The sequence below is a fragment of the Fusarium tjaetaba genome (genome assembly GCF_013396195.1).
Source record: "Fusarium tjaetaba strain NRRL 66243 chromosome Unknown NRRL66243_c0000282, whole genome shotgun sequence".
In the NCBI taxonomy this organism is placed as follows: Eukaryota; Fungi; Ascomycota; class Sordariomycetes; order Hypocreales; family Nectriaceae; genus Fusarium; species Fusarium tjaetaba.
Window position 1 is genome coordinate 38,619 of NW_023501478.1, and position 24,333 is coordinate 62,951.

Genomic DNA, 24,333 nt, shown 5'->3' on the forward strand with positions numbered 1-24,333 from the left:
TGTTTTGAGGGCTTACCTGGGGAGTGTTAACTTTGAACTTGCTGTTATCACCACTACTGCAACCACGTAAGGAAGCATGCTCTGTTTTAATTAACGCCAGTTGCCGAATACGATATACTCCAAGAGAGCGCCATAAAAATAGAGCAGGACTGTTTACAGGCGCTAGCGTGTTAGTCAACGTGTTTCTGACGTTCCCGTTGTGAGAAACAGTGCAGTTGAGGTACACTATCTACTGTATATACCTGAAATCCGGAAACCAGCTAATAGGTTCTCTTCCACACACTCTAAGTCAATAGGCCGCTTGGACTTACCGTGCGGCGAAAACAGAGCGTAAAAATCGATAGATCAGAAACGGCCGGGCGTACAGCAGTCAACAACACATTATGGCGGTCTCGCTTAGCTCAACAAAAGCAACCACAATAGTAAGCGAGCCCTTAATCTTTCGTATGAATAACCTTAGTTGGAGGATCTTGAAGGCCAGCTAGCCACTGCGGTTTGAGTCTGGCTGCACAGACCTGGCTAAGAACGAAAGTGTCAAAAGTGCAGCTGTTGTGATCAGACCGTTTAGAGGTTGAATGTGGCTGAGACTGAAGAAAGGAGGAGCTACGTCATTTGAGTAAACAACCCTTCTCAAAGGCAAATCGGGGTGAAATGGAGTAAAAAACTCACAACTCCATTCCCGACTTATGCACCCACATGCTGATGGCTGATCGGGTTAACTAATTGCTATGTCACCTTTACTGATTGTGAGGTCCATTCAAATCGCTACCGTATGAGCGGCAAGCCAGAAGAATTGCCACATCGCGCTCTTACTCTGGGTTTCTTTGTTCCAAACTGTAATACAGGTTCTTTACTATTTTCTCTCCTACTGCTTGGATGCTTCATGCAACGCAGGATTAGAGACTAATGTCACGGCAAAGGACTTTCTATTGGGTTAATTAATTCAACGAATGAATGTATTCCTCTTTCTTCAATTCCTGTGACTTTGCGACATGCGCAATAAAAGGATGATTTTCTCTGCCAACTGTTGAGTTCTTTGTAGCTTCTGCGCGCGACAACTCCGTCAATGACTTTATTAATAGATTAACCCAACGGTTCTTTGTGCTAAGTTAACAAAAATAGCCTGTGTACCCTGACAATGGCGCGGGTCGTACATTTGTCATTGATGCCTTTGTTTCAAGGTACGACCTGGCCCTTCGCCTCAATCAGACATCGTGAGTTCCTGACGAGGTCCAGTGCTGTATCAAAGAGTTGCCGACAGTTCATAAGTCGCATTACCAGGCCTTATCAGTCCCAATCTAATCATCACAAGAGTCAGCTGTTCCAGTCATATCAACTAGCCATTTTACAGACTCAGCATCCTTACAGATCCCGCTATACCTACGCTAGCAATATGCATATTTCCAAACAGCCTATTGCCTTGCTCCCTCAGACCTATGAAGGTCCCCCTTCCACCGCAGAAAGACCTAGTGCTCACCAAGCGGAACCTGGCATCAATGGAGAGCTCATCACCAATAACGAGCCCCCGCGACGCCGGCTCATCAACCGCTATTGGAAAGTTGTATTCATCGTGACAATACTTCTCTTCATATTCGCCCCTACACGTCCTGCTAGCCCAGAAAAGCTCGATGAGGATATCCTGCTCCAAATGGCCCGTCGCATGAACAACCTTGCCGTTCCATGCCCCAAGGATCTACCACTAGATATCCAAGACAATCCCCCTCCTAATCAACAGACCGTGACGACCCTTTCCGAGTTCGAGAAGCTACCTAAGGAGTATTTGCGACAAGGTCACGGACTATACTGCCGTCTGATGAACCCGGAGTTCCCCTGGCCCAGCGACTTTCGTTACATCTACGCATTGCCCGAGGACATTGTTAGATACCTCATAGTCGAAACCAATACGTCGATGCTTGATGAACCTATCGTTGCTCCAATCTTTGAGCGCAGTAGACGGATCGGGCTGGTTGAAAAGGAAAGGAGGCGAAGATTGGCGAGGATCATTGAACAAAAGATTGAGGAATTGTATATCCAGAAGGGAATTGGCTCGATACACAAATAAGTGAAGAAAATGAAATGACTTGGGATATCTGTTTGTTTGGTGGCTCCGATTAAGTATAGCGGGATATGTCTTTTGTTCAAGGTATAGATAACAATAGCAAGGAAAACACCTTAGAGGCAAGTTGGAATATAGAGCCAAGAAGCCCTTTAGGATTATGAATCAAGTGTCTCACAAAATTGCAGCTTTTCGGTCAATTATTACAGTTACTTCTGCTGTATCATTTCGTGAATTATGCATCGAGACAAAGGGATACCCAAGTGAAATACAGATCTGATTGATGGAATTTAGATTAACATCAGGCATGCCTTGGGAATCCTTTAGTGACGGAAGGACACTTCAGAACTCGACAAAGAATATCATGCCGGTAAGAGAAGTGAATTCATAAGCCCAAAACACCACCTTTGTCAAGTATGGGACTACAATTCACATGCCATACAGAAATAGAATAAATTCACAAAGCGACAAGGACAGGTAGATATCATTTCGTAGTATATAAAGTGCATTCGAATGGTCTCGCAGCTCAATCTCTTCCACCATCACAACACCGACAACATCTCTGACTCATCTGGACCAACACTCAATCATGCCTTACAGCTCAGAAAAGAACACTCGTCTTCGCGCTCGACAGCTGCAGCTCCTCTGCGTGCTGCACAACGAAATCCCATATCCCTACGCAGACCAGATCACAGGTGAGGACATTGTTCTGGCCAATGCGCTTGAGCCCTGCTGGACACATAGCCTCGCGTCGCCGAAGCACGTCCTCACGTACCCTTGGGAGTGGGTGGTGAAGAAGGGATCTCTTGCTGCTGTACTTCGCAGCTTCCGTGTAAAGGCCGAGAAACTGCTCGATGCTCAGCCGCTGCTTGATGAATCGGATATCGAGATGTAAAGAGTGATATGTAACGTTTTCAGAAGAAAAGATTGCATCAAGCTTACTGGTTCAAACGGGAATGTGGGATGAGACGAACTTTGACGAAATGGTCCAGGAGTAGAGGTGCAAGTCTTTTCTCTCTCTAAGTGAGTTTAACCAAGTCTCGGAATAGATTCGTACTAACTAATTTTGAGACAGTGCTCGAGAAAATTCCAGTCAATAAACTGATCAGGCCGAGGATGGGACTTAAGGCTGGAAAATACAATGAGGTTTGCCGTTCAAGGCCATGAGATTAGTTGATGCTGGAGAATATCTGTGTATAGCTTAACCCAGAGCTAGAAAAGGATTGTTAAGTCATCTAAACTATTTTGCCCTTCCTGCTAACCGTCATTCAGAATCCAGTATTGCAATGAGCCTTTCAATGGGGAATCACAACATTGATATGCACACTCCATGTAGCCATGATAAGCAATAAGATGCTGAGTCCAAGTTCTGGTGACATATCGCCACAACCTGGATCTCTACAACCCACTGTCATTCCAAAAGTCAACAAAAAGTTCCTGCTCAAGCCACAGCAAACGTAGAGTCGCCTGCGTCAAGGTAGAAGATGTGATTTGACGAGCGGACTGTAGTCGCTCCATGCTTCCCCGCATCCGTGAGAATTGGCCACCAAGTTCTGTCTAGCCAATCACTGCCTGCAAAACAAACAAGGATGATATCCCTCATACCAACCCCCATCACCAATCCCAACTACTCCTCGCACAGCATCATCAGCCATGCGCCTCGTCAACACCAAAACCATTCAACTCGAGTTCCTCGCCGACGATAATGTGCCCGACTACGCCATCCTCTCCCACACCTGGGAGCAGGAAGAGGTCCTCTTCCAAGACATGGGACGCGATAGCGCCAAGTCGAAAAAGGGCTATGCCAAGCTCGAGAGCTGCTGTCGCGTGGCGCGAGAGAATGGGTTTGAGTATATCTGGGACGATACATGCTGTATCGATAAGACGAGCAGTGCAGAACTGAGTGAAGCTATTAATTCGATGTATCGGTACTACCAAGAGGCTAGCATTTGTTATGGATACCTCGCAGATATCTCTACCGTTTCCGAAATCCCGAACAGTAGATGGTTTACTAGAGGTTGGACACTACAAGAACTTATTGCGCCAAGTTCAATGATCTTCTTCGACAGAGATTGGAATGAGTTGGGTACCAAGACAAGCTTAGTGCAAGCACTATCGCAAAGAACAAGCATACCGGAATCAATTCTCTGTGACAGCGAAGAGCTAGAGACGACTAGCATCGCACAGAGAATGTCGTGGGCAGCCGATAGAGTCACAACAAGAAAAGAAGACAGGGCATATTCCCTCATGGGTATCTTCGGCATCAACATGCCCCTCTTATACGGTGAAGGCGACAAGGCCTTCTGCCGTCTCCAAGAGGAGATCATGCGCGTTTCGGACGACCACAGCCTCTTCACCTGGAAAGCCACGACTTCTCGCGGCGGTTTACTTGCCCCGACACCAGCTGCGTTCAAGCACTCGGGTGACATCATCCCGTGGAATCCGTTCACGCCCTATAATAGTCCATTCACGATTACTAATAAGGGAGTACACATGCAGGCGCCGTTTATTGCGCAGGATACTTCGGGTAGGGGCCTATGTGTGCTACATTGTACGAGGATTGGGACGAGGGATAAGTTGATTGCGGTACATTTGAGGGATGTGTTCTTGACGATGGAGCATTTTGAGAGGTGTAGGACTGATGAGTTAGAGTGGATTGACTTGAACAGCTTCAATCTCACTCAGTACCCCGTGAGGTCTCTTTGTATACGGCTCCACCTCCCATCAATCTCCCGAACGGCACGACAAAAAGGAGGGCATGCTGATACAGTATCCGAGTCTAGTACAATCGTTGAACGCAATGCTCTGTCATCACCTGCAGAAGCCGCATCAGCAGGCGATGCTGGGTCAGTCTGGTACCTCCTCGCTCAAGATCCATCCGGGACAATGCACGATGAGGCCAGGTCAACAATATGTCTCGCTGCTCGTGGTGGCCACGAGCGCCTTGTCAGCCAGCTTTTGGCAAGAAGAGACACAGCGCATCTTATCATAGACGACCAAGGCCGAACTGCACTCTCCCACGCTGCAGAGTGCGGCCAGGCAGCTATCGTCAGATTCATCCTGTCCAGCGCTAGAATCCATCCTGATACAAGGGATATACACGGGCTAACGGCCTTATGGTACGCGGTTTACCACAGACAATCTGCATGTGCAAAACTGCTTCTCCAGAAAGGTTTGGTATCTGGCAATGTCGGCGGTGATGGCAGCATCCAAACCGCGCTTTGGCACGCTGTCTCATCCGGCGATCTCGACCTCGTGAAGCTCCTCCTGCAGAACAAAGCACTCCAATCCACCGGTGGCGAACCAGCCCTCTGCGCAGCAGTCTCAAACCAACACCTCGCTATAACCGACCTCCTCCTCCAACACGGCGCCGACCCCGACGAACGAGATTCCAAGCGCCGATCCCCACTGCACATCGCCTGCAGACAGGACAACCACGCGATAGTAGCCCTACTGATGAGACACGGCGTCAACGCTGACGTGCTGGACACTGCGGGCAAGACAGAACTGGCGTTTGCGACGTTGAGGGGCAACGTGGCGCTGGTCAAGGTGTTGTTGGAGAACGGGGCGAATCCAAGGGCCAAGTGTGCGAATGGCAAGACGGCGGCGGCTTATGCGACGGGGCAGGAGATGAAGAGTTTGATTGGGAATCAGAGGTGGTATAAGACTTTGCTTGATAGGACGAGTACGAATAGGTCGGCGATGTCGTGATGATGGTGTGTTTATGCGGTTGGATGGAAGCAGATGGCTCTTTGGGATACGTGAAATGATGCCTAAATCGAGCCGTCGTCAGTCCAGTTGAGAATAGAAGAGCAACGCATTTCACCGAAAGCAGTAAAATAGGGATCACATCTTGAACCACCTAAGGTCACGAAGCACACCTGAGTGACTCTGTGACTCTGTAGATGCAGCCTTGACTCTTGTGACGGAACGGGTCCTGAGAAGCATGCAATGAGAGTATGAACACGGTCGACCGTGCGTATAGATACTCCGAGAAGCGAGTGCAGAAGGAGATCAGATGGACTTGATGAGTGCGGAAGCGGAATGTGCTGAGTAGTGTCAATACTCATTGAGATATGGGATGAGTATTCCAGGACTCGTGACAATGACCAGCACGCGCAGGATGATAGTGGGAAATAGGGAATTGTCAGGTCGTGACATTCTCCATGTGCCCGGAAAGAAACATCGCGCGAACATCCCCGTACCCAACTCAATCAACTCCGCTTGCGCGTCGACTTGGCACAGGGTCCCAGGATACTGTGACCTCCTCAGTCTAGAGCTTCCTTCTTGTTCGATCGGTGCAGAGCTCGGCTGTCGTACCTCCGCTCGTTTCGATTCGGCCCGCTTTGAAGAAATTCGATGTCTCGGCTCGTGTTCATGGCAACTGTTCGAGGGTCTTAATCAGCACGGTCTGTTAATATCAAAGGGCAGATGGCCCTTTGAGAGCGCGTACCAAGGCAGGTCAAGTCACTGATCTCATTGTGTGATCTCGTAGTCGAGCACATTGCTCCCAGTTGCTTCTTCCACGTCCTGCGCCTCGTCGATGTCCCTAGATCTGTCACTACCCACAATGCTGGACTTGCTATTTGACTGAGGAGCTACATCAAAGGACGAAAGGTTCTGCGTGCATTGCGCGCCTTACCTCGTCGCTATTGACTGTGCCAACTCCGCCCAGAGCCTCAGTATCCTCACCCTGCCGCCGAGATCTCCTCAGCCTCGTCACGGGAAGCGCTCCGCGAGAGAAGGCACTTTACGCACCAGGCTTCACCGCCGCAATGGGCGAGCTGGCGGGTGAGACTGTTCGCAGAAGGGGAGCGTTCGAGATCGAGGCGTTTGTCGGGAAACTTGGGGTCAAGAAGGTGGTCTTCTAGATCGCCGGGCGGTGCGAAGGAGTTGGCTGCGCATGGAGGCTAAAGTTTCTAATGTATATGTACTGGGAGTGTTGCTGTGAGATCCCGAAACGGTAGAAACTCTGCACTGAAGGAGGGATGAAAGCGTGGTTGTTGTTGTTGTGAAGGGAAACGAAAATGCGTTGCTACGTCATCAGATCAGCAATGCAAGCTCTGCCCTTGACCTCGAATCCTTCAACGCTGGATCGCCATCTACTTTGGTGCGAAGTTTGAGTCTAGCCTTGATCACAGTGAAAAACAATTTATTACAAGACGTAGAATGCCCACGATGGTCATGTGCTGTGGTGCTTGTGCATTCAAGAGGTTGCAACTACGAACAAGACCTCACAATTTCACGAGGAACTTTTGTCTGGCTTCAAAACTGATTTATTCAGAACCACAGGAGACCACTTGTGATTAAGAGACTGTTTAGAGAACCTTCCATGTTGCCAACAATCTTTATCTCGCCCTGGTAACCTTCCCATGCGACCGGAAAAATAAGTTCTGCCCCCTTAAGGTGCTTGTCTGTATAGTAGTGGTAGTGCTTGTTGAATCATGGCTGGTATTTCGCGATCATTTGGGCGTCCTGGGAAAATATTAGCAGACAAGTCATCAACGTCCAGCGAATCAAGTAGTGACTTACTGTGGTAGGGAAGACCACTGGCTCTAGTTGGAGCTTTCTTTGGCTTCAGGTTCCCCCGCCTTAGCGGCCTCAAGCTGTTGCTTGAGCTCCTCATTGAGCTCCAACTGCTTCGTAAGTTCCTCCTCCGCGGAGCGCCAGAAGTCGAAGTATTTCTCCGCCCGCTCCTCTGCCAAGGCGAGCTTCTTCTTCAATTCGTCGTTATCAATGGCGAGGTGGCCATTGTTTTCGATAAGGTTGTCATTTTGCTCGTTGAGATATTTGTTCTCGTCAGAAATGATGGCGACCTTGTCACGAAGGGCGTCAAGCTCGAGGCGATCAGCTGGCAGATCGACGGACATGATCTCAAGCGTTGAAAGTTTGTTGTGGTGTGAAGGTTTTATGTAGTTGGATTGTGTTGTTTGATGTAAAGGATGGAGGATTTGAGTTTGAATGTTGGAAGAAGAGGAAATGTAAAACATTGGTTGAGGGCTGTGGGGTCTGAGTATTTGGGCATTCTGGCTGACACTGCCAGGGCCAGATTGGATTGCTTAGCGAGCTTTGACACTGCCAGGACCTGGTATCAACTTCAGTAGGCCCCTTACCTGAAGTTGAGTACTGTAGTCACCGACTACCTGGGCAGTACTCTTCACAGAGGTTCTAGTGTGTGCGGAAGAGGATGCAACTTAAGCTAATGCACTCTCCGGCGAAGACTTGAGCCTCCAAACATACTCTTCCTTCGGAGATGGCTGCGTCACTTCGACAAAGCACCACAGGTCTCAACCAACAAGCCCAGGGTTTCACTTCGTTTTGTTCGGCCATCGTTTTGTGATGTACTCGAGAACCGATTATGGTGTGTCGCTAGAGGTAAGAACACGATGATGTCAAGAATGAACAAGCCGGCCCTCTCGCAGCTGAGAAGCTGCAGAACAAACACCCTGATACTGAACAAAGAATCAGTGTGTTCACTGGAACCTCTACATGGGCCAGCCGTCTTCCTTTTCCTTCTGACAACTGCGAACATGACTGACCTCTGATGCTTAAACAGTATCCCCTACCGAAACACATCTAAACCTCAGAGAGACCTCACGACACCACGAAGATGTCATCCTCTTTCCTGATACATCTCCCTTCCGCTCTTCCTCCCCTCCAATCGCTCCCTCAACGCGAAGGTCTCAAGTACCAATAACAATACCTTGGAAGTGTAGAACAAAAGCGCGAGAAGCCCTCAAGGGATCATCCAGCACCTGGTTTGCGAGCAGCGCCTCCTGTCAAAAGGTCGACGCTATGTGCTCGAGGTGTTGGACTCCCATCGTTGCTTCATTTGCATTACGATTCCTTGTGGATCAAGTCCCTGCGCAAAGCTTCCCAGAAATCCTACTGTTGCGTTACGCCTCTCATCTCCCTGCGATCAATCTGTATGCTTCTCATCGCATCATCTGGAGGTCCACCTACATCAAGGGACTGACATCATAACCCATGAAATCAGTGGTTACTCTTGAATATTTCACGCGGGTGAATTGAAACTTGGATAAAAACCATAAGATCCAACGAGTGAAGGCCTCACAAACCCACTTCTTCATCAATGCAGCTTATGCCGCATCCGCCGTCCGGACCTCGCCCTTGGAGCCCCTCACAAAGTAAACAGAAAAGCCCGGGTCGACCTTCACCCACCCTCCCTCCTTAGGCATGCCCAGCCATACGCCGCCTTGGCATTTCTTTTGGAATCCACGATCACAATTCCTCCAGTGGATGGTTTGACCGATGCCCTTGATTTCATCAGTGCTCTCCTCTATCGCGGCTGCGTCGAAGGCTTCCTGGTTAAATGGTTGAACCTCCTGTTAATTGCGATTAGCTTCACTCTATCCTCACCATCACAAAGGATTTTCTTACCATCCTGGTTCTTGATGCTCCTTTATTGCAAGTGGTCAAGAGCGGCAGCTAGTAGAATTCATCCGAGTTTTCAAGGTTACAGCTCCGCACGTGAAGCGCGTGACGGATCACGTGGCTGATAACGATATGGCTCACAAATCGATTAAGTACAGGGTATTTTTCCGTTAAACCGTAGCATGACGAATCTAGAATCGTCGATCAGCAATAAATTTAAGGTCTATCAGGAGACAGAATCAAAAATCTTTATTTGATTGCGCATTTGCTGTAACTAATCCAGTCTTTTTATCATGACTGCACCAACGGAATGCCGACAAAGCACACCAGAATTTTCTCATATGCCCTAGGGTATTTTTTGACCTGCTTCAATTCCCTGAAAAGATATTATTTTATAGAAATAGCTTTCCCAAGCCACGTAAGTAGCATTACGAGGGTTTCAACCACCGTATTGTGCCAGAATCTGCGAGTGCTTAGCTATGCCCAGCTCACTGCCCAAGTAATAGCTTAAGCATGATCAAGATCCGGTCCTCCCGAGCTCGAAGCTAAACATATGGCTCGTGATCCCATTCCTCCAGGTTCTTGATATAACAGATCCACAACTTTTCTGGGTGCTTCTGCGCCTTGAGCCACATATCCCGAAGACTCACTCCCTCCCACCGAGCAGCGTAGAACCACGAGCTGATTGACCATTTTGCCACCTTGACGCGTCCCTGGTACGTCTCCCCATCGACGACAGTTGCTTCATCTGAGCTATCCCAGTCGGCATCATATGCCCAAACCCAGTAAGGATCAAGATTCTCGCTCGTCGTGAAATCGCCATCCTCAGACGGTTTGGGGATCAGTTCAATAGGAATCACGATGAAGGTATTTCGTAGAATTCCCGGCGACAGGAGATGGTCTTTCTCCCGTACATATTGTTTAAAGTGTCTGCAACATAATTTAGTATTTTTATTCGAAGGGACTCAACTGTTCAACTTACGTTCTCAAGTCGTCGTCTTCAGGTAATTCTGGCGAAGGTCGAAACGTAGGCCAATCCTCAGTCAGGAGCGGCTCCAACACCTTTCGGTTTTCTTCACCTTGGCAATGGATGGCCATCCAAGTTGCATCTGCCATATCTCTCCCGCCATAAGTGTTCGTCCAGGTTAATTGAATGTCGCTCCAAAGTGGTTCCCAGTTAGAGCCATGTTTCTGGTTAACCTGTCTGGATAAATAATGGACAAACCCCCATTTTTGACGGGTCTCGAGGATATGCTTCATCCAAGCTGGTGGCGCAGGAGACACCTGTTTCCAGAGTCTTGCCAGAGTCTGCTTATATTCATGCTGTCTCGAAAGCGGACCCATAGCTTCCTCGTGTTTTCCCTGTCTCAGGAGTTCTTGTACGGATATAACGTCCTGCAGTGTCCATTGGCATTGATCCTCAGCCGGAAGGCCTTCGATGGCCGGAATCATCCATTTGGAGTTTCTCCGAGCTTTCTTGAGCGAATTATTCCGTACAAGGTCTCTGGCTCGGGCGGCAGGAGTTTGTAGCTCCTCTTCGCGAAGACGTGCCTCGTAGATCTCCTGTAGTGTAGCACTGCCCCCATCGACAAAATACAAGTCGCAGTAGACTAACTTCCAGGCATCCAGGGGGAGAGGCCGAGCACCTTGATCGAAATCCGCAACATAGTCGATGAAGCTCTGACTGGTTCCTGCAACGTCGTTGGTGACGCGTTTGACCATCATATTCTCGTCATAGGGGTAAATGCTTCGGCCAAGGAGGGTATATTCCAATCGCATATTTGATATGATCTCTGACGGGTTATTTAAGGCGACCTGAACGAGATCCCGCCCTGCGATGAGCTCTTCCAGGCTCTGCAGCTTTTTCTCCCTGTCGACAATCATCCAAACCCTCGCCCGTTCCGCCTGTGAAAGATGCCGCAAGCGTTCTTTTCGCTCCGATAGCGGCAGATCTAAGGCACTCCTATAGAGCTCCAAATTTGGGTCCATCGTGAGGTCGGTGAGTCAAGTCGGACTGGTGATGATGAGGCTTGGTTGTGGAGGGAGGGGCTAAAAATTGTGAGGGAATTACGCGAGTACGTTTTTTCCTTTTATTAGGTAGCGAACAACTAAACTCCACTGTAGGGAGTGTAGATGTGGGCCAATCAATGCATAAAAAAAGGTCAATGACTCTATTGATCGAATTTTCGTCATTTTCACGCTCCCTCCACTTTTGCAATGCTATGATCTCTATATATTTGCTTAACGAATTCTAAGCATCTCGGTCGGGTGTTGTCTGAAAGAGGTTGTGGTCGAAGGTTGCAACAAAACTAGAGTATTGCAGCAAGTGCTTCTCGGCATCCGTACGGGATTTTAATGCTGCCTTGGCGGCCACTTCCGCGGCCGCAGCGAGTGGATTACCCGCCGCTGTGTATGCTCGCGCCACCGCCTCCCTTCGTGCGTGCTCAGCCGTCCAGGCGGGCACCATTATGTCTATTCGATACTCAAGCCATGCTTCAGCCCATTCCTTCATCTTAGCAAGCAATTCGGTCATGAAGTTACGCCACATGTCCGAAAGACCTATATGAGCAGTCGTGGGATGTTGTTTTCGATACAGCTCCTCGTACTCGTCCAGAAAAGCAATCACATCTTGATGGGCACCGAGGAGCTTATCCTGTATCCCTGGCTTTGCGAGATAAGGAAAGACTTGTTCAACCTGGTGAGATCATTAGTATGAAACCTGTCGAACTCTGCGATAGACGGGGAACTCTACATACCAGTATCAACTGCTCAAAAGCGTGTAAGACTGTCGTGTCGTCCACGGCAGCATATAGATCATTCCAGGTCGACGCCCCGACAGGCTCTTTAAATTCCCAAAGCTAGTGATGATTAGAGAGAATGTGACATAGGCAGCGGCCAGGTAGAAGAGCGGAAAGGGAAACATACCGCGCCTTTCTTCCCGTTGAACTTGGATTCGGTATTTACCATATGCCCACTGTTCTTTGTTGAGCCGAGCAATGTGAATAAGGCGGCCGTTGGGGTAGTCTTCCCATATTTTTTGTCCCACTCTGCGAAACCATACTGGAAATCATTGACCCAGAAGGCGCAAGGAAGAAGCCTCGAGGAATCTGGGTTGAATGGGGCATTGATGGGAAGACGAGAACGGCTGAGTTTGGTTTGCAGTCTCTTTTGGACGCCCATCGTGTATTCCATAAACATGGGCACCGACTGAAGTTCCAAAATGTGCTCAGCTGTTTGCAGTCAGTAAGGTAAAAGAAATGAGGCGGGGGTCGAGCTGTTGTTACTCACAAATATATTTGTTCCCATCCTTATTATGGCCGTTGTCCATCACGATAGCAGAAACACAACTACCCAGGTTGTCGACATAATACTTCTTGTCGTCGCCGTTTTTCTCTGCCAAGTGATCTCCATTATCTCCACTAGGATATGACATGGATTTTATGACCCATTTGGGGCTCCCACCTCGGCATTCAACTGTGAAAGGACGCGGAGAACATTATGTTTTCGCCCTCTTCTCAAGCGCGTCGTCCTTCACCCATTCTGTTGACCATTTCATCTCGTTGAACGGAAACTTCAAGTCACCAGGACCGCCAATAGGGCCAATAGGACTAAATATCTCCGTGGCAATTGACTTGCCGCGAGGATCTTCCAATGATCCTGGATCGTAAGTGTTGAGTGACGGTATGTGACAGAACCTGTGGCTAGATGGGAGGTTTGCAACCCGTTTTGCTTCTTTCTCCTCTGCATCAATATTGCAGATGAAGTTCCAGGCTGCTATCAGTGTCGTCTTGACATCGTCTCTGATCTCCCACAACAGTCCCGCGATATAGGCCACAGTGATATGTGCCCACTTCGGGGTGATATACGTTTTGACCAGGTCCTGGAGATCCCTGGTGTTGCGAGAGCCTGGTGGAGATGTCATAATCCTCTGGAATGCCAGTACAATGGTAATTGCAGAAGGTACGGCCACAAGAGCATCGTCGCGCTCGACCAGTTCAGACAATTGCTCACCAACATCAAAAGCCACGTTATCCATGGAGCGCGATGAGAACTTCTCCCCGGCGAGAGGACCCAGATTGGGACATGTCGGTTCCTTAGCCCATTCCTTGAACGACACCTCAAGATCATCATCTTTGATATCAGTGAAATCGTAAGAGGCTGTGATGTCGCAACAGTAGGCCGAAGTACCCTTGTTGCAGTTGTTATTCTCGGATTGCAGAGTCACCTTGACCATGCCTTTAGGACAATTACTGTTGCATGTACCCGTCGTGACAGTATCATTGCGGCCCATGTAGTAGTCGTCCGAGCATATGCAATTCGTGAAGTGCGGCTTGGTCTCGTCTCTTGTGTTTTCGCAAAATGGCCTTTACTTCGAAGAGGCCGAGACGGCTATACAGATCCACTGGGATTGGGGATGGACCATGCAGAACATTGTCGTTGACAACTGCAACACTGGTCTGACCATTGTTGGTGGCGCAGGAGGGGTAAACTCTCACCTGTTCCTTCACTCTTAGAAAGACAAAAACTAACAGTCTCCAGCCTATGAGTACTGGCCAAGGCATCGGCTCCCTTCACCTAACCGACCTACGCTTCCACTACGTCAAGGTCGCAGTGTCAACCTCTGTCATGTCCGACAACTCCACCGCTTTGCTACTCAGTAATTCGGGCTTCTACAACGTTGACACCATCGTCCAAGACACTTTCAAGAGCCAGGTTCTTCTTCGGGGCGGTAAGGGAACAGTCAACGTCGATACTTGGGGTTTCGGTAGGGTCACCAGCGCCAACGGAACGACGGCCTTCCACAATGGCGCCAATCTCGACAGCCCAGTGAGAAACGATTCCCTGGTCACTGGCGGACGAAGGCAGTTCTTCACTCGTCGCCGTCCAAAGTATGATGACCTGGGCTTCAGTCAGATCCTTGATGCGAAGGCGTACGGTGCCAAGGGTGACGGCAAGACAGATGACACGGCTGTTCTGAAACACCTCTTTTCGGCTGCCGCCAACATGTCTGCGATTGTATATGTTCCATTTGGTGTATATATCATCACAGACACTGTTGAAATTCCTGTTGGTTCGCGAGTTATCGGGCAGGCTTGGCCTCAGATCATGGCTACTGGGACCAAGTTTGCAGACCCCCTTAAGCCTCGCGTTGCAGTTCGTGTTGGTCTTCCAGGCCAAGTTGGTGTTGTTGAGATCCAAAACATGATGATGACTGTTAAGGGAGCTACGGCCGGTGCCATCATGATGGAGTGGAATGTACACGAGTCTGGCCAAGGCTCGGCTGGTCTATGGGGTATGTTTCCTTTCTCACGATGGAGTTCTCGATCATCTTGACTAATACTTCGTTCTAGATACCCACTTCAGAGTTGGAGGCGCCGCGGGTACAGATCTCACCGTCAAGGACTGTCCCAAGCTATCTGGCAAGGTCAATCCGAACTGCGTCGCCGCGTCCCTTATGCTTCACCTGACCACCGACTCTTCCGGTTACTTCGAGAACGTCTGGATGTGGACTGCAGATCACGACTTCGACACTGCTGACCAGACCCAAGTTGACATCTACGTTGGTCGAGGCATGCTCATCGAGAGTAAGGGCCCGACATGGCTCTGGGGTACATCAGTTGAACACTGCGTGCTGTACCAATACCAACTATCTGGTGCTCAAAACGTCGTCATGGGTCTTATCCAGACCGAAACTCCCTACTTCCAGTCTTTTCCAGAAGCCCCAGCACCTTTTAAGCCAGGTGCTTTCCTCAATGATCCTGAGTTCCACAACTGCACCAAGACCTCCAAGTCTTGCGCTATGGCCTGGGCTTTACGTATCATCGACTCGTCGGCAGTGCACGTTCTGAGTGCCGGTCTTTACTCCTTCTTTAACCGTTACGATCAGACGTGTCTCAACTCTGGGAGGCACGACTGCCAGGACAAGATCTTCTACACAGAGCAGAGCTATGATGTCTGGGTTCAGAATCTCGTCACGCTCGGCAGTATCCAGATGGTCAGCCCTCTCAACGGGGTTCCCACGCTGGGCAAGCCAAACAGAAACGGGTTTGCTTCTTCGATCCTGGCTTGGCTTGGGGGTTCGAAGAACATCACTGGACAGCGCAACTTCGCGGGCTATAGGATTCACACCGAGAACGCGCTTGACATTGACAGATTCCCTGAGGCCTGTCAGAATGCGCTTACTGCTCTTGTCCGATGCGACAACCATACAGAAGAATGGACATTACCTTCATATCATGGAATTCTCCCAAGGGATGTTGATATCGAGTCTGTTTGCGACGAGGGCTGTGCACGCTCCATCTCGGACTGGCGATCAGCTGTTGACACCTACTGCGGTAATGCAACATGGCATAATGGTGCTGCTGCAGGTGTCTTGGGATCTTTCGTCTCACAGGGTATCAACGAGACTTGTCAAACAGACAAGAAGACTGGAAAGTACTGCAACGGTAAGTATTTCCAACAACTCGGTTTATCTGTCACTGTCCTAACATGCTACAGATATCATCTACAACTTCACTCTCTCTGAGTCCATCGACAAGATGCCAACCAACGAACTATGTTCGGACTGCTACGTTGGCCGGCTCAAGATGATGCAAGCCAGTCCCTTCTCCTACTACAACAGGGACCTTTTCTATGAGGATGCTCTCAAGAAAGCAGTCAAGCGATGCTCCCTGTCCAACGTACCCACTACCCCCAAAGATTCTCCTTTTCCATTCGAACCTTCTGAGCCAAGATTTTGTCTTTCTGGCGTCACGTACACGACCAAAGCTGGAGACACCTGTGACTCTCTAGCACTCAAGTATAGCGTCTCTTCTGCGGCAATCTTCATCGGTAACCCAGATATCCTCGATTGCGCTGACATGGTGGAGGGTGTGTCGATTTGCATGCCGCTCCAGTGTAAAACATACAAGCTGCAGGAGAAGGACACGTGTATGTCGGTCGCTTATTTTGCAGGCATTCAGCAAGATGATATCCGCCTCCTGAACCCCTGGATCCATGAGCTTTGCGGGAATCTCCAGTCCGCCACAATTGTTCTCGGCAGAGTCATCTGCACTACACCGCCCGGCGGAGAGTATGATCGTGAAGTCAACACCACTAATTCAGACCCTGCATACTCTGAGTACGCTGACAAGGCTATCCCTCCTCCCAGCGGTGCTACTCTCGCTACCAATACGACCAAAGCCTGTGGGCGATGGTATAAAGTCGAAAAGGGCGATGACTGCGCTCGAGTGCTTGTCCAGTATCACATCAGTCTTCCTCTCTTCATACAGTCCAATCCTTCTGTTTCGGAAGGCAGCTGTACCACGGATCTAGTTCCAGGGCGAACCTACTGTGTCGGCCCAACCAAGGAAGTCTTGACACAAACGCTCAAGCCCATTCCTCCGTATACACGCTTTGGTTGCTTTGCCCGCGAGGCGGACACGACGAATCGCTCTGTCCTGACTCTAGCCGACGCGCAGCACGTCAAGCCCATGTCCATCGTAGCTTGTCAGTCCTTCTGTTTGCAACGGGGCTGGGACGTCTGGGGAATCCAGAACGGCGACTCGTGCTTCTGCGACAATCAGCTTCGTATGGATAGTCAGATCATTGACGATTCCAAATGCAACATGCACTGTAACGGTAACACCACAAACGTCTGCGGAGGAAAGGATGCTATCGAAGTGTTTGGCGATCAAGATATGCTACGTATTCAGTACGAGAGTCTTGGTTGCTACTCGTGGAGCAAGCAAGCCATACGTGGTACCACAGGTGGCGACACTATAGAGTCTCCCGATGAGATGTCTGTCGATGCGTGCGCAAGTCTGTGCACTGTGACTAAGAAATCTGACTTCTTTGCTGTCTGGGAAGGCAAGCTCTGCACTTGCGGTAGGGAAATGACACCGGGAGCTAAGACGACTAGTATGGAGGAATGCAATGTAGCATGTAGTGGTCAGCTTGGAGACAACTGTGGTGGAAAGGGAGTGGCTGAGATCTTTACAACCAAGAACAAGAATGTCATAGCTAGCTAAGAACATTAATACTTCTTTCTTTCGTACTGCTTGGCTCCTAGTGTCGTCCCTCTTACCTTGTCACATGCTATGAGACTTGGCAGTTATGAATGCATTCAAGACAAGTGCCCTTACACAATACCTATCCAAGGCTCATACTTGTAGCACTAACTCAGCTTGCTACATTCCTTAAGCGTGCTCAACTGTTGATAAAAGTCTCTTGTATTAAACGTTGCCACCTCTGACCCGGCACAACATTATACATATGGCTTATGATCCCACTCCTCCAGTTCCTTCGAATCGCAAATCCACAAATGGTCCGGGTGTCTCTGCGCCTTGAGCCACATATCTCGAAGACCTACGACCCGCCCTCCCAACGCGCGGCATAGAACCAACCTCCCAGTGCAACAATAGGTACTTTAACGCGGCCTTGGTATTTCTCGCCGCTATATATAGTTTCTTCTGAGTCCCTATCCCAATCTGCATCATATGCCCAGACCCAACAGGGATCCAACTCTTCATCGTCGGGATCATTAGGAATGAGCTCCATTGGAATGACGATAAATGTATGCTGCAAGATCCCAGGGGACGAGAGAGATTTTCTGTGCTCACGGAAATGTCTGTGCATAATCAGTACGATTATCATCTTACTGCTCCGCTCCACTTACTTGCGAAAGGCATCTTCTTCGTTAAAGCCTTCATACGTCGGCATAGGAGCCCAATCTTCTGTTTTCAACGCCATAAGCTCATCCGCCCTCCCTTGACGATGAATACTCGGCCATGATAGCTGAGGTATATCAATGATCAGGATCCACGTGTCTTCCCATGTATGGCCATACATCTCTTCGACTTCTTTTGTTTTGTAATAGGTAAGCCCCCACGGCTGTTGTGCATCGAGTATATGCTGAACCCAGGTTGGTGGCCGGTGGGATACCTTCTTCCAGATCTCATGTAAGGTGTCGCTGAAGTCGTACTTTGACTGAGACAATTCATCATCAGAGAGTCGCTCGAGGGCAGGAATCATCCACTTAGCATTCCTGCGAGCCAGTTTCATTTCGTTGTGTCGAGCGACCTCTTTGGCCTTCTCACTTCGGGTCTGCAGCTCTTCTTCTTGAAGCCGTGACATGTACACTTCATCCAACGTCATATTGCTACCATTGATATAAAACAAGTCACAATAGACCAAGACCCAAGCGTCCTTCGTCATAGCAGGATATGAACTACTGTCAAGCTTGCGACAGTGCTGATCAGAGCCTCGCCATGCCTGCTCAGACCTTTCGTAATTCTCCTCACCATGTTGTTCTCGTCATCAGGATAGCAGGCTCGTCCAAGTAGGGCCTTTTGGAGAGGTGGGTTCTTCTCAAGCTCCAGAGGATTAGTAAGAGCCAGCTCAACAAGATCCCGACCTGCGACCGCTTCCTCAAGACGTCGGGTCCATCGCTCCCTTTCAACTAGAGTCTTGACTCTGATCAACTCTTCTCTCGGGAGATGTTGTATGCGTTGGCGGTGATCTTTGGGCCCAAGATGTAATACACTCCTGTAAAGCTCGAGGTTTGGGTCCATAATCGCGGCCACGTTGAGGCGTGAAAGACAACTTAACGATGATTATGAGGGGTTTCAGGCTGCGTTTTTCTTCTTGTCTGAGTTTAGCCCCAGGACTGGGGCAAGCTTAGCCTTGGATCCACGTAGTGGGGCAAGGTCAACTGAATAAAATTGATCGCCTCATGTTTGACTACCTCATCGTACCCAAAGAAGCACTCCCATTGTTCACCCTCCCCATGGATCCTAACTTAGAGCTCTATAAAAGCCTGTTGGGTCTTGATCCTCTTGAGCGCCATGAACGTCTACTCCATCTTCCTCGATCTGAGCGTTCCAGGGTCGCGAGTATTGTTGAGCGCGAAAAGCTGAATCAGAGGCTACAAGAGGAGTTAGCTGGCAGGGACCTTGTTGAGATGGCGCTGAGCAACCCCTCCGAGTTTCATGGTAGTGTCCTCTTGCAAAACGCGCTCCTTGGAAGAACTTCTTATATACCGGATGAGACGAAAATGGTAAAACGCATCATGGGCGCACATATATATAATGGAGAGGGTTTATTTGAAGCGATTGCCAACTTTGACCGGGCTTCTTACTTCGCCATACCAATCGATGCGTGGAAGCTAGTCTACTGCGACTTGTACTATATCGATAGGGATAATAGTTGTTCGCTGCAAGAACTTTATGAGAGCCGTCTCCGGGAAGAACAGCTTGAAACCCCTGCGGCGCGAGCTAGAGAGGATATACGCAATGATGTGGTCAAGCTGGCACGCAGGAACGCGAAATGGATGCTCTCAGAAATTGATCGACTTTCAGATGAGGAAAAAGCACAGCCACTCGAGGATCTTGAGAAAACGGTTCGTGCTACCTGGAAACGAGCGTCACATACGCCTCCAGCTTGGATACAGGATATTTTTCGGGCTCAGCAGCCCTGGGGATTCGTGTACTACAAGACGAAAGAGGTCAAACATCCACACGGGCGTAAGTGGAGTTCACTCTTGGATATGGTCAACAACACCTCGCAGCCGTCCTTAGCCAGGGACGTCAGACGAGCAACCTACTTCGGTATCCATTGCCAGGGAAAACGGGATGACCTGATGACCCTCCAAACTGAGGTGTGGGCTCCTGTAACTTCGAAGGGAGGCTTGGATGAGGATCGTGGCTTCCGACGGTAAGTTACGTTGCCTCATTGATATTTCAGATGGACGCTAATGATCAAGTAGACACTTCCAAGAATATAGGCAGTCTTTATCATCGCCGGGTATTCTGCCCAACACCTTCATTGTGATCCCCAATGAATTGGCTCCCGAATCTGGAAATGAGGAGCTTGATCCGTATTGGGTTTGGGCATATGATGCAGATTGGGACAACTCTACCGAAGAGACCGTCTGTAGTAACGGCGAAAAGTATTACGGCCGAGTTAAAGTAGCTGTCTACTCCATTAACGCATGGTTCTATGCTGCGCGGTGGGAGGGCGTTAGCTTGCGAGACATGTGGCTTAAGGCACAAATGCATGAGGATAAGCTATGGATCTGCTATTCGAAGGAGATGGAGGATTGGGATCATGAGCCGTATGTATGATACACGGTCTACACCTGTCAACAATAGCATGACCGAGATAAATGGGTGGCTTTTGTAGACATGAACATGCCATGCACGAACTTCACGAGTCGTCACGTGAATAATTCACTTCCGCACAGAGCTCCAGAGACTGCACTCTGTGGGGAATAAACCAGGCCAGAGATCAAGGCCTCGAGCTTTCTCATCTCTTGCACACTGAATGATACGGTTTCAATACAGCAGAAAGCCAAAGAACTCACTGGAACGACTAACTGAGCTTCCCAGTGTTACGATGGCCCCTTGTACAGAAGAACCATGCAAATGAACTTGGTGTATTGCCTCCCAAGCTTCTCCATGGTCAGCTCCAACAAAGATCCACGTCCGATGCTGGCTTGCAGAAAATGCACCAAGACTTCGAGATTGGAGACTCAGCTGATCCTCGGCCTGGACAATGCCATACACTGTGATCTTGAGGGTAGAATGGTGAGCATAACATGCTTGGTCGGAACGGGATAGTAAAGGTCAAGACATGCCACGACACTGGTGCTTGTTGACACTGAAAACGACCTTCTGGTGCTGGGTTGAGACACTGTCTTTTTCAAGGTGGATTCTGTGAACAACAGGGCCAAACCAGTGGCGTAGTTGGGTGCGTCCTTCGCTGGATGGAGCACAAATCACCACTGCTTTACGTCACGAAATATCAACTCAGTGAGCGTGCGATCATCTCATGTCAATTTGGGCGTAGCATGATATGCATGCAGATTACTAGTCCCTATCAATGTGCTACTACAAATATTCCCGTCAAGCCCACAATGACGCGCATTGCATGAGATGGCGGAGTTCTGGTTGCGGATGAGGATATGTAGCAATGTAGACTGAGTGGTGATATGAATGGATGCGTTGCATGTGCCTGCAGATTGGTCAGTTTGGATACGTATGTGATCTGTGGGGTGATGAACATACTGCTGCCATATACAGATTATGTTTCCATGCTCTGGTGTGTTCGTAGTGCCTGGCTCTGTGTCGGTCGGGCTGTGTCATCATTCGTAAGCAACACCGGCGGTTGTATTGGCTGTCGGAGAGTTGTCCAGAAAGCTATGTGAGAATACCAAGGTCAATCACCGTGGGTCTCCGCTCCATCAGCCATTATCCAGCGGCATATGCCATCATTCCACGCCTTGACATAAGCATCCTGCCAGGCCTTGACACTCTTTGTCTCCTCCTTGGTATCCATCTCATCGCGCTTGCGCTTCTCTCCGCGCGGTGTCTCCTCCGGCGCCCGTGTCTGGAGACCAGCGAGCAGTTGTCCTGCGACTCGCTCTGAGAAACTTGCGTGCGGTTCGAATAGGACTTCGATGTGTTGTATTGCCGGCCAGACTAGGTTGTCCATGTCTTCGGTTGGGTTGTCGAGCGCCTGGAGGATTTGGAAGGGGATGTCGGCTTGGAAGATGTGCGCGTGCGTCGTGTCGGAGGCGTTGGTTACGAACAATCGGACCTGGGGGATTGATTGTTAGTGGAAAGAATAACGTGGGGATGGGGTCTGGCGTACAAAAAAGGCTTCTGTCATGCTCTTCCGCTTCTGCCGTTGTAGCTGAGCAAGGGAGAGTAGAACGCAGACCAAGTACGGGTCCTCAAACCACCGCGCGGGAGTCAAGTCGTGCAATCGGCGCTGGGAGAGTCTCTCAACGGGAAGATTCGAGGCGCCAGGAACGGGATGGCTTCTAGGCACGAGGGCTCGTTCTCGCTCCTTGATGAGTTCATCGTATTGAAAGTATCCAATGATCGGCTGCTGCTCAAGTTTTTGTACGTTGTCCGTTCTGTAAACCTCGCACTTGGGGGTATGGACCTGGAGTTGGTTGTAGAAGAAGGGAGTTTCACGTCGGAAGGGGATCACGCCAAGAGGATACATTAGCAAGGTGAAGGAGGCGAACTTGGTGTCGGTATATGGGCCATTCAACATCGAGTGGATAAGATCCTCTGTGAGGTCTGGTCCACCATGGCTGGCGGGCGGAGGTGCTGGCGGTAGTGGGAATGGCGGAGGTGCACTAGAGGAGTCGAGGTGCTTGAAATGGCAGTGCAGGACTCGAAGGTGCTCTGAGGTCCAGCAAAGAGGGTGAACAAGGAAGCGCGGGTTCTCGACGCAAAGTCTATGCAGAGACTTTGTTATGGGTGTCTGTTGGTCCATCGCGCGCGCGCATCAATGAAAGCGGAATGAACCAATGTTGTTGACGATAATGTTTTTGTTTGGCACTTCCGACTGAGGATGCCTCTTGGTCTCTTCCTCAGGGCTTGTGATAGGATTTATTAGTCATCGTGAAAAGTTCTGGATAAAAGCTGATCGGGAAACCAATATTGTGTTCTTATTCGTTGCCTATGTTCACAGCCTAAAGCTTAACCTTATAGGCGGCAGTTAACCACAAAGATAACCCGCGTCATAAGTTCGGCGGGGGCGGAGCGGAACTAACTTTTCCTCTGACCCCGAGGCTGACGGGAGCCATGGAATGAGAAGCCGCTGTACTTATCTACCTCACTGCATCACGGCGAACCAAGTTGTGGGCGGCGTAGCTTAGGACCAGATCCACCGCGGCCCGGCGAGTCACCATGGTTATAGGATTGCTTGATGAGATTTAGAAGCTGACTGGGTAGACATGCTCTGGGCGGAACGTATTTCGTCCAACTCTTTTTCCTTCTGGGTCCCCTCATTACCAACAGCTACACACGGACGAGGGCAGTTATTGACGGTTGCCAGAACAGCCCATATCTCACCGAGAGAAAAGCCATACTCGGAAATCGGGAAGTGAGTGCTACGATGCATCAAGACAAGGTCAGATCCGTCAAGAAAGTCCTTGATTTCTTAGGCTTCGAAGCCTTCAGTACGCAGTATGTGCTTTTCGTATGTGGGAGCACATTTTGTGCTGTCGCCGAGACGGTGACCCGACAGGTCAACAGCTGGTGACGGCCCCAGTTGTGGCCAGAAGCTTTGAGATCTTCGACGGAAAGCGCTCCATTGTTTCTTCGCTCTGTCTTCATCTTGCTGTCAAGCGCACTTGCAGATGTGACGGTTTCGAAGTTTCTAGCTGACATCCTGGTCTTGGGTGAGTAAATCGTCTAAGCTTAGGAAGATTGTTAGTCTAAACTCGTCAAAACGCGCCCTAAGTTTATGGTAATTTAGTCAAGTCTCTTCGTCCGTTAGGGTAAAGGTCTCACGTTTTCTTGCTGTCACTTGTTCCATAAACTCGCTGGCTTGGCTACCTTCGCGGCTTGAGCCGGAGTCAGACCGCCATCGTCAATGGCCACAATGGGTCCGTCAACACCGGGAATCGCAAGTCTCATTGTTTGGCGTTCAGTGCGGAAGTCGACAACTGGCTGGGACCCGAACGGCTGGGTACAGTACCTGAGGAGGTTTAAAACGCGCGTGATGAGAAGCACAACGCTATCTTCATCAGGCGGGAGGTCTTTGGTCGCTACTTGTTCCATATATTCGGCCCCTTGGTTGCTTTCGTGACCGTTGCTTGAGGCAGACTCATCAGAGTCGTGGACGTTGTAATTGACTGGTGGCGCGTCCCGTCTGGGTCTCTTGCGAGGGGGCGGGGGGGAGCCCTGGTTGCTCAAGCTTGTCGTGTTGGTACTGGTAGGTTCAGCTGCCTTATGCTTGTAGGCAGTAACAGTAGCTAGAGCCGCCCAAATCTCTCCAAGATTGGTGCCGTACTTTCCCACTAAGTAGTGTTTGCTGATGGCGGGGTCCTCATCCTCAGACTCGTGAACGTTATAATTGATTCGTGGTGCGTCCCGTCTGGGTCT

The 24,333-nt window shown here is 49.7% G+C and overlaps 13 protein-coding genes across 13 annotated transcripts; 5 read left to right on the plus strand and 8 right to left on the minus strand.

Moving 5' to 3' along the window:
* Nucleotides 1-1,393: 1,393 nt before the first annotated feature.
* Nucleotides 1,394-2,062, plus strand: FTJAE_11523 (uncharacterized protein; the record flags this gene model as incomplete). The annotated part of the gene is made up of 1 exon (XM_037344474.1): nucleotides 1,394-2,062. The coding sequence occupies one exon, from the start codon at nucleotides 1,394-1,396 to the stop codon at nucleotides 2,060-2,062; it is 669 nt and encodes a 222-aa protein (XP_037201433.1).
* A 583-nt stretch (nucleotides 2,063-2,645) lies between these two features.
* Nucleotides 2,646-2,951, plus strand: FTJAE_11524 (uncharacterized protein; the record flags this gene model as incomplete). The annotated part of the gene is made up of 1 exon (XM_037344475.1): nucleotides 2,646-2,951. One exon carries the CDS (start codon nucleotides 2,646-2,648, stop codon nucleotides 2,949-2,951), a length of 306 nt encoding a protein of 101 aa, XP_037201434.1.
* A 758-nt stretch (nucleotides 2,952-3,709) lies between these two features.
* On the plus strand, nucleotides 3,710-5,767 carry FTJAE_11525 (beta transducin; the record flags this gene model as incomplete). Its single annotated transcript, XM_037344476.1, has 1 exon — nucleotides 3,710-5,767. One exon carries the CDS (start codon nucleotides 3,710-3,712, stop codon nucleotides 5,765-5,767), a length of 2,058 nt encoding a protein of 685 aa, XP_037201435.1.
* A 1,844-nt stretch (nucleotides 5,768-7,611) lies between these two features.
* FTJAE_11526 (uncharacterized protein) lies at nucleotides 7,612-7,926 on the minus strand (the record flags this gene model as incomplete). Its single annotated transcript, XM_037344477.1, has 1 exon — nucleotides 7,612-7,926. One exon carries the CDS (start codon nucleotides 7,924-7,926, stop codon nucleotides 7,612-7,614), a length of 315 nt encoding a protein of 104 aa, XP_037201436.1.
* A 1,230-nt stretch (nucleotides 7,927-9,156) lies between these two features.
* On the minus strand, nucleotides 9,157-9,460 carry FTJAE_11527 (uncharacterized protein; the record flags this gene model as incomplete). The annotated part of the gene is made up of 2 exons (XM_037344478.1): nucleotides 9,157-9,402; nucleotides 9,458-9,460. 2 exons carry the CDS (start codon nucleotides 9,458-9,460, stop codon nucleotides 9,157-9,159), a joined length of 249 nt encoding a protein of 82 aa, XP_037201437.1.
* A 536-nt stretch (nucleotides 9,461-9,996) lies between these two features.
* Nucleotides 9,997-11,230, minus strand: FTJAE_11528 (uncharacterized protein; the record flags this gene model as incomplete). The annotated part of the gene is made up of 2 exons (XM_037344479.1): nucleotides 9,997-10,381; nucleotides 10,434-11,230. The coding sequence occupies 2 exons, from the start codon at nucleotides 11,228-11,230 to the stop codon at nucleotides 9,997-9,999; spliced, it is 1,182 nt and encodes a 393-aa protein (XP_037201438.1).
* A 472-nt stretch (nucleotides 11,231-11,702) lies between these two features.
* On the minus strand, nucleotides 11,703-12,884 carry FTJAE_11529 (chitinase; the record flags this gene model as incomplete). Its single annotated transcript, XM_037344480.1, has 4 exons — nucleotides 11,703-12,146; nucleotides 12,208-12,309; nucleotides 12,377-12,681; nucleotides 12,740-12,884. 4 exons carry the CDS (start codon nucleotides 12,882-12,884, stop codon nucleotides 11,703-11,705), a joined length of 996 nt encoding a protein of 331 aa, XP_037201439.1.
* Nucleotides 12,885-12,947: 63 nt separating this feature from the next.
* Nucleotides 12,948-13,742, minus strand: FTJAE_11530 (chitinase; the record flags this gene model as incomplete). The annotated part of the gene is made up of 1 exon (XM_037344482.1): nucleotides 12,948-13,742. One exon carries the CDS (start codon nucleotides 13,740-13,742, stop codon nucleotides 12,948-12,950), a length of 795 nt encoding a protein of 264 aa, XP_037201440.1.
* Nucleotides 13,743-13,872: 130 nt separating this feature from the next.
* FTJAE_11531 (glucan 1 3-beta-glucosidase) lies at nucleotides 13,873-17,460 on the plus strand (the record flags this gene model as incomplete). Its single annotated transcript, XM_037344483.1, has 4 exons — nucleotides 13,873-13,935; nucleotides 13,991-14,744; nucleotides 14,803-15,897; nucleotides 15,950-17,460. 4 exons carry the CDS (start codon nucleotides 13,873-13,875, stop codon nucleotides 17,458-17,460), a joined length of 3,423 nt encoding a protein of 1,140 aa, XP_037201441.1.
* Nucleotides 17,461-17,797: 337 nt separating this feature from the next.
* On the minus strand, nucleotides 17,798-19,002 carry FTJAE_11532 (uncharacterized protein; the record flags this gene model as incomplete). The annotated part of the gene is made up of 3 exons (XM_037344484.1): nucleotides 17,798-18,059; nucleotides 18,108-18,682; nucleotides 18,733-19,002. The coding sequence occupies 3 exons, from the start codon at nucleotides 19,000-19,002 to the stop codon at nucleotides 17,798-17,800; spliced, it is 1,107 nt and encodes a 368-aa protein (XP_037201442.1).
* A 161-nt stretch (nucleotides 19,003-19,163) lies between these two features.
* Nucleotides 19,164-20,553, plus strand: FTJAE_11533 (uncharacterized protein; the record flags this gene model as incomplete). Its single annotated transcript, XM_037344485.1, has 2 exons — nucleotides 19,164-20,143; nucleotides 20,196-20,553. The coding sequence occupies 2 exons, from the start codon at nucleotides 19,164-19,166 to the stop codon at nucleotides 20,551-20,553; spliced, it is 1,338 nt and encodes a 445-aa protein (XP_037201443.1).
* Nucleotides 20,554-21,646: 1,093 nt separating this feature from the next.
* Nucleotides 21,647-22,717, minus strand: FTJAE_11534 (uncharacterized protein; the record flags this gene model as incomplete). Its single annotated transcript, XM_037344486.1, has 2 exons — nucleotides 21,647-22,027; nucleotides 22,082-22,717. The coding sequence occupies 2 exons, from the start codon at nucleotides 22,715-22,717 to the stop codon at nucleotides 21,647-21,649; spliced, it is 1,017 nt and encodes a 338-aa protein (XP_037201444.1).
* A 1,034-nt stretch (nucleotides 22,718-23,751) lies between these two features.
* Nucleotides 23,752-24,333, minus strand: FTJAE_11535 (uncharacterized protein; the record flags this gene model as incomplete). The annotated part of the gene is made up of 1 exon (XM_037344487.1): nucleotides 23,752-24,288. A coding segment is annotated over one exon (537 nt), but the record flags the coding sequence as incomplete, so codon positions are not given.